The sequence below is a fragment of the Zingiber officinale genome, chromosome 1A, assembly GCF_018446385.1.
Source record: "Zingiber officinale cultivar Zhangliang chromosome 1A, Zo_v1.1, whole genome shotgun sequence".
Taxonomy (NCBI): Eukaryota; Viridiplantae; Streptophyta; class Magnoliopsida; order Zingiberales; family Zingiberaceae; genus Zingiber; species Zingiber officinale.
In genome coordinates, this window is record NC_055987.1 from 170,290,772 (window position 1) to 170,298,902 (window position 8,131).

At 39.1% G+C, this 8,131-nt stretch overlaps 1 protein-coding gene across 1 annotated transcript; it reads left to right on the forward strand.

Annotated features, from left to right (window-relative positions):
- Positions 1 to 3,031: 3,031 nt before the first annotated feature.
- LOC122038394 (NAC domain-containing protein 14-like) lies at positions 3,032 to 7,764 on the forward strand. The gene is made up of 7 exons (XM_042598125.1): positions 3,032 to 3,339; positions 3,416 to 3,708; positions 5,214 to 5,573; positions 5,667 to 5,999; positions 6,076 to 6,723; positions 6,808 to 6,898; positions 6,986 to 7,764. The coding sequence occupies exons 1-7, from the start codon at positions 3,168 to 3,170 to the stop codon at positions 7,195 to 7,197; spliced, it is 2,109 nt and encodes a 702-aa protein (XP_042454059.1). The 5' UTR covers positions 3,032 to 3,167; the 3' UTR covers positions 7,198 to 7,764.
- Positions 7,765 to 8,131: the final 367 nt, after the last annotated feature.

Sequence of the window (8,131 nt, forward strand, 5' to 3'; positions counted from 1 at the left end):
GAAGGTCGCGGAGGCGCCTTCAACTCCTATTGAAGGCGTCTCTAGCAGCTCCATAGTTCCACTCTAGTTCTTCCGCTGCTCCGATCGCCTGGGTGATTTCGACCAACCGAAATAAGACTCACCCGAATCCAATTTTCGACCTTCTCCTCAAACAGGCTTCCGCTCCGGCTTCTCATCCCTCGAACATCACACACATCCTTCTCGTCCATCGGTGTACTCTTCCATGATACCTCGTCCCTCGGACACATCGAGCCCGTCGGCTCTCTCCCATGCCATCCTTCTCGCTAGCCACGTCTTTCGCTCGACTTCCTGTGCTCCTAAGCTCTGCATACTTTGACACAGGGATCAAACTAAAATAGGACATAACCTAATTTGGTTGATCACACCAAAAATAACCTTGGGGTTCCAACAAAGGTTGATCGGATGCTAAACAATGAGAAGTCTCAGCATGTCAAGGTTTATCAAATGGTGAACAAAGGAAGTTTTGGTAGGTTGAGGTCAACAAATATCAGACAAGATAAGAATTCAACTTGGTAAAGTTGAAACAGTAGTATTTGATTGGGCATATCAATCAACCAATGCATTCTAAATCCTGAAATTAAGGTTTTAAGGTGTTTTTAGTAAACCATGGACTTTGAACCGAAGCTTCTCAAACTAATTGCCCAGTTCGACTAATGGTTACCAATCGATTGGTGATGTTAAACAATCTATTGGTCAGATAAAAAAGAGTTGTTATGCAATTTTAATTGGTCAGATTCGATGATAATATATTGGTAAAGGTAAGCAATCGATTGCTAGGTGTAAATCAGTCCGAATGCAACACTATAAAAGAGGGTTTCATGAAGAATTGAAGGTGTCGATTCTTGAGGGTTTCAAGACGAAGTGTTATTACATTTCCTACTATCAAAAGGTAATCCAAAACGAAAAGAAGTATTCAAAGCAAAGATTTATATAAAGTTATTACTTTCATTTGTATTTGTATATGCTTTGTTCTTATGTTGTCTTGTAATAAATAGTTTGTAAGAGGTTTCTCTATCTCCTGAATGTATTTGAAAAAGAGAAAATTTAATAGTGGTAGATCGCTAGGACTAAACATTGGATTAGTCGTCTTAACAGACATCAAGTAAAATCAAGGTATTGTATATGTGGCATCAACTTTAATTCAAATTTTTTACTGTCATTCAAACGACGAGCACACAATCAAAATGAAGCGATCAAAATTATTCATCCCCTCTAACTAGTACTAGTCCTAATATTTTTCACATCCAACAATTCGATATATCTCAAAGTTACTCATGCAGAGTTGTATCCTGATATTAAGAATAACATTTCTAGATCCACCTTGGTACATTACCACAATGAGCATCAAATCAAAAATTAGCGAGCATGTCCTCCTTATTCATGTCCTTTCACATAAATGACAATTTCTCAAAGACCAAGGGCATCTTCAACAACCCACTGAGTATATAGGACTGGTCCTCTCGGGATGGGATGGACTAATGACTAGTGTATAAGATGTTGTCATAATGAGGTCTGGGGTCAAATCTTGGCTAGTAGCCAGGTTCCTGCCCTCCCCTATGCACTAGTCATTATCTGGGCTAGTAGCCCCTGTGATTTACCTCCTCCGTGTTGACCTAGGGACGGGTTGGCAGAGGCGCTGAGGGCGAGCGAATCGCCTTTTGCCACAATGGTACAAGTCGGACTGCCCCCTCGGATGGGTCTAGTGGCTAGCGCATGAGGTGTTGCCACAATAAGGTCTGTGGTTCGAATCTCAGCAAAACTGAGGTAAATGTCTCCCTTATGTGCTAGTCACTATTTCAAAGGCTAGTAGCCGCCCGTGATTTACCTCCTCCGTGTTGGCCCTGGGACGAGTTGGCGGAGGCGCTGGGGACGAGCGTATTCGTCTTTTGCCACAATGGTACAAGTCGGACTAATTTGTTTGTCCCCTCGGATGGATCTAATGGCTAGCGCATGAGATGTTATCATAATGAGGTCTGGGATTCGAATATGGACAAAGTCGAAGTAAATGTCTCATTTATGTGCTAGTCACTATTCCAAAGGCTAGTAGCTGCCCGTGATTTACTTCCTCCGTGTTGGCCTTGGGACGGGTTGGCAGGGGCGCTGGGGGCGAGCGTATTTGTCTTTTGCCATAATGGTACAAGTCGGACTATCCATTCGGGACGGTCTAATGACTAACACATAAGATATTGCTATCATAAGGTCTGGGGTTCAAATTTTTCTTATTAATTAATCAAGGATCTAGAGTTTGAGACTGATATATTATTAAAAATACTTTTTATTAATTAATCAGAAATATAGAATTCGACACTAGGTTGTGATTACAATACAATGAGTAAAAAACTTATATAAATATCTTGGATAAGATAAGTATGATATATTAAATTAATATTTTATAAATGTGAGTCTATTACACTAAATTATTATTGGATTCTCAAGCATCATTATTGTACTATTGCATAAAAGTAATTTAAAATTATTAATAATTCTATTTTATATCTCATAAATATAGTTTTTAAAATACATAATTTTTTATTTATACATCAAATAACTTTTTTATTTTCACAATAAAAAAAAACTTTTGTTCAGCCAAATAATATAAATTGTTTATGATTTAATTACATCACACCATAAAAATGAACTAAATCGTTGAATCGATCCGTTAACCCATCGACACCGAGCCCTTTCTGCTTTTAGAACGGTGTCGTACCCAACATTTCATCCTTGCGGTCCCTTTCAAAAAAGAAAAAGGCAAAAAAGGAAAAAAAGAAAGGTTCCATCTACCGTTAGATTCTGATCGGCCGATCCAAAGGCGAGCAAGCATCCACGATCACGGGCTAGGGCGGGCTCCACTCACCGACTCCCACTCACACCGCGTCAGCTCAACCACGTAAACGTGCTGGCATAATTGTAATTTCATAAACAACTATGGGGTATTATTGGACTGCAGTCCACGGTCGCGCCCATTCCTGACTTCCCACGCAAGCTTTGCTTTGCTCCTCTCCGTCCTTTTTTTTTTAAACATAAAACCCACAACTTTGCGGCATTGAGTGAGATCAAGGGATTCAAGGGTTTTCGTCGAAATTGTAGTAGAATTTAGCTTTATGCGGCTGCAGCGGCAGTGAGCTGGAGCGGCGGCTACCGCGAGGATGACGGAGATCCCCAAGCTGGAAAGGCTGCCGCTGGGGTTCCGCTTCCACCCGACGGACGAGGAGCTCATAAACCACTACCTCAAGCGCAAGATACGTGGCCGGATCGAGCCCGGCGACGATGTCATTCCCGAGATCGACGTCTGCAAGTGTGAACCCTGGGATCTCCCCGGTACCTTCCTTTTGGTTTTCCCGAGTTTCCCCGTCGGATGGTTGAATTTGCTCTAAACATCTGGTTTGCCGCGCAGATAAGTCGTTGATCAAGTCGGATGATCCCGAGTGGTTTTTCTTCGCGCCCAAGGACAGGAAGTACCCTAACGGGCTCCGGTCTAAGAGGGCCACGGAGGCCGGCTACTGGAAGGCGACGGGGAAAGACCGCGTCATCCGATCCAAGGCCACCGTCCTCGCCGAGAAGCGTGACGTCATCGGCATGAAGAAGACTCTCGTTTTCCATCGCGGGCGCGCTCCCAATGGCGCGCGCACCAACTGGATCATCCACGAGTACCGCACAACTGAGCCGGAGTTCGAATCCGGTGACCAGGTTGGAGCTATGTTTTTCTGCTTTCTTGCTATTTCTTGGCCTATGGCTGTTGCTAATTTGATATGAATCTTAGCTGAAAGGGGCCTGGTAAAAAGGTGGGCTTTTGCTCGAGGATTTATTCGTGGAATAAGTATGAAGATGCTAGTTTTCTAGACATGAGATGTGCGGCCCTTCACGTAGAAGTGTACTTATTTAATGCATGTGTGTCCATCCTCATTCTTACCATATATGTTTCGGGCCCAGTATGTTTGGAAGGTCATGTCGCATTTAATAACCTAGGAATTAAGGGAGGGAACGTGTGATGTGCATGAGTTACACATGGAAGTTCCTATTAGTTGTTTAGAACCTAAGATTTCAACACCTTTCATCTAAGACTCCATGTAAGTTGCACGGTAAATTCTTGGACTCAAGTTGCATTTCTTTTTATTTTTATTTTTCAAGTTATGTGGCCCTTTGTTAATTCTTTTTTATTTTTTGTTTTTTTTAAAAAGAGTTTAGTAATATTAACTTTCAAAATCTGTTCTTTTAAATAACAGACTGATCAGCACAAGGTTCTTCATTAAAAGAATAGACCTTTAAGTATAATTACCTTGAACTGTGACCACTTCTCACACTTGGAGTTGCATTAAGATAATTATTAGTGTTTCAAAATGTCAAGACGTTTTACTTCTTAACTTTTTATTGTGGAACTTGTTTGGCTCATAATTGCTTTGATCACTTAGAATCTAAACTCCTGGTTGTGTCTGGAAAGGGGTTAATATTTGTAGTCACCTCCTAAGTTCAGAGCTATCATAATAAAGATTCTTGCTGATTTTAGTTGTGCTGAAGTAGTGGAGATCTTGATGATGGTATCCTTACATACATTTATACTTCCTTTTTTTCCCATCATAAATAAAGGAATTAATGTCTTTTTTTATGAGTTAGATAGTGTAAGAGCTTCATGAAATTATCAAGTAGATGGAAGGGAAGATATCATTCTTAATTTCTAGATATTGACTATCATCGACTAGTTATTAATTGGTAGAAGCTTATGGGCTTTACTAGCTAGCATTAGCAAATTTCTCGTTTGAAAGTGCTAAGGTGATTCTATATAGTAAAAGGCTGTCTTGTTAACAACTATCTGCTTTAGTTTGAGAAAAAGTATGTGTTAGACAAGGAAACAAGGTATTTGTACTTTTATAGTTTGCGGTACTTATCAGCTAAAAGTATCTTAAATTGTTATTTGGCTGCTGTAGATGCATATATGATGCAGATACATAGAATTTTTTAAGAGAACAGTTCATTCAGTTTAAGATAATATTCATGTTCTGTTGCAGTACAACATTAAGATCATATTTATGTGTACATGAAGATGATCTTCATGTTCTGTTGTATTGAGTTTAAGATCATATCTGTTTGTGGATACTGTTTTGGTGATCTTATGTCTGGTAGTTAATACTAGCTGAAGAAGTTGTTTCTTTGTTTGGGTAGACACTAACAGTTATCTATTTTTTGTAATTGTGCAGGGTGGTTATGTTCTCTATCGCTTATTTAAGAAACCTGAAGAAACTAGTTCCAACTCCAACATTGAGGAAACAGTAGCTGGTGATTGCTCTCCAACTTCAAAGAAATACTCTCCTGATAATTTTCAGCATGGAACAGTTGACTTGGAGGAAAATGGAACTCCACTTAATCATCACTCTCCAAAATCAGATTCGCAAGAACAACCAGTGTCCCCAATGGATCCATTTGAAAAGAAACCAGAGAGTATCATGAAGCAGATTGAGGATATGGCTGATCATTCAACTACTTATTCTATGCAACCAGATGTGAGCCATTGCCATTTGGCTTTACAAGAGAAAGAGGAGTCGAAAGCTAGAGAAAAGGTGCCTTTTGTTTTGTATGACTATCTTTGTCCTCTTTGCCCTTAACTCGTAATGCATATGCAATCTTCAAAATCACAAGTTGAACTTTTGCAGGATGTTTTAGCTCATTTTTCCAATCTAGAGTACCAACAAACAGAGTCCAGTTATTTCCCTGACGTCAGCTCCCCAATGCTACCTTACACAGACTACCCTTTCTTTGGTAATATCAATAATGGTTTGGTTCCTGTTGTTAGAGCAGAGCAAGATTCTCTACATGATCTCTTGAATTTGATGCTCAAGGAAGAAGAAAGTGTCTCTGCTACAGCAACCTTTGAAAACGATTCATTTGGTGAGAATTTGGTCAGACACAGGTTGCTGGACTCACCATCTGTAAGGAACAATATAGGGTTGGCCAGTGATTTAGATACTACAGTAGGTTTAGCTCAGGTAAGTTTCTAACTGAATTGAGCAATGACTAGCAACAACTGTTGACTTTCTTGTTTCATTTATCTTCATAATACAGAGACCTGCAGATGCTGAATCTTTTGATTGGCTTGATGGTACATTTTCCCTCTCAAATATTCTGGAGCCCCAGCTGGATACAGGAAATGAAAGTTTAAATCTTCATGGCAGCATTAAGACCCAAGTGCATTCAATTTCCTCCTATATTCATCCCTCACAAGACATGTTCGGTAACATTGATAACTCAAACAGCCAGAAAAATATCGCTGGCAGTAGTAATAATTTGGAGGGGATTGGAATTGAGATCAGATCTCGTGGTTCTGATGTTCTTCCAAATTCAGATGTCCTGCAAGGAACCACCACAAGAAGGATGCGTTTGGCGAGTGCTGTTCTATTTCCCAGTGTTGATAGTGAGTCCAGCACCACTATATATGATCATGAAAAGCAACAAAAACCAACAAATGTTTTGGAATTAGTGTGTGAGGATGTTGATGGATCTGCTAGAAAGGAAGGTAAACTGCTCAATAACAGGACAGGAAAGTCAGTTAAAGCTTGGCACCACTTAAACTCCAAGAAATCTTTATCCCAGTATCATTATTCAGCAATAAGAATCGTTTTACGAAGGAAATGCAAAGTTAGGTTGTTTTCTTGTTTGAATAGTAAATCAAGAAGTAGCTCAAACCATGTACAGGAAGTCACAATAATGCAGGTAATGGATTATCTTTATTGTAAATCATAAACAAATTCAGGATATTCTGCTCTTGTTGAAGTATTAACACTAAGTTTTCTGCAGAAAGGCGTCCCTGCCAACGATATTACTTCTGAAGTCCAGCAAAGCTTAAGCTGTTCTTTTCCTGATAAACCTGTGCGTTTTTCTGCTCATGGTAAAAAAGTGAAACTTATGAATTCTGGTTTTCAGTTAACCTTAGCCTTTATGCAACAAGTTACATATTGTGTTTCTCCACATGCAGATCGTACCCCATATATTTCAGATGTTTATAAACGGACGTCTAAGGCAGTTACAAGATTGACTGTCGACCATAATTGTTTAGAAATTGACTCATCTTTTCAACAGAAAGCACCACGAAGCCATTCAGTTGCTCTTTACCTGATTTGGTTGACTGTTATGGTGGTCCTTGTGCCTCTATGTCTCGATCTATGGGGCAGAATTGTCTATTTGTAGATAGTAGTTCTTGTTGTATAGTTTCCTTGTAGATGTATCATATAAGGATAATGCATGTTCTTAGAAGTAGGCATGGTTTTAGTTAGTTGCTTAATGTGGCTGTCCGTTCCACCCTTTACATGTAATTTCTTTGGCCACAAGGTTTTTCATAATGTAACAGAGGCAACTTGGCGATGTTGTTGCTGGCGAAATTACCCCAAATTCAATCATAAACCTGCACCAACAAGGCCATTAATGTTACCCTCGTGGCAGCTCTTTTCTACTCCGCCAATTAGAAGAAACAAGAGGAAGGAAATCAATAATAAGGCAACTCCCCTGCTTTATTTGGTTCTCTATCTGCATCTTATCTTTGTTGGATGAGGTGTCGTTTGCCTTTAATTTTGAGGTCTTTATCTTCTTTAGTAGATTGTGGAGTAAGCAGTAGACGGTCTTTGATAATTCTCTACATATGTTTGAGATTAAAAGTAGTGTCATTTTTTTTTTTTGTGACATTTTGCATATGCAAGTTGCAATATATTTCATTGTAGTAGTTTACAACGTCTCAAGAAAATATCTGTCTTTTGATCATTGTTGATGATTGGGTCATTGCTAATAGTGACATTAGATCTCATTAAGACCTCGTCTTCAATTTTTTTTTCAGGTTGATCGCTTTCTACCCTTAGTGATTGAAATCTGTTTTTTTTTTCAAATTTGCGAGGTCAATTGGTGATTCACTTTTGTAGAGTTGAGTCTCTGGGCAGAAGTTGGTGTATTAGTTAGGGTAATGTTGTTGCTTGTGGATTAGAAAATTCATAAAATGATTATGGATTACTTTTTTTCTTTTTTTTTGTCAATATTTAGGTATTGGCATTTGATATGGAGCTAAGGGTGTTATTCGGATGTTTCAAAGAATTTTCTAAATCTTGAAAATTTTGATTATGTTGTGCAACAAACG

Bases quoted from the DNA above. Each gene is read 5' to 3' on its own strand.
- LOC122038394 (XM_042598125.1), top strand. From the start codon at position 3,168: ATGACGGAGATCCCCAAGCTGGAAAGGCTGCCGCTGGGGTTCCGCTTC. The intron at 3,709-5,213 runs GTTGGAGCTATG...GTAATTGTGCAG, and splicing joins AGTTCGAATCCGGTGACCAG to GGTGGTTATGTTCTCTATCG. The intron at 6,899-6,985 runs GTAAAAAAGTGA...CTCCACATGCAG, and splicing joins TGTGCGTTTTTCTGCTCATG to ATCGTACCCCATATATTTCA.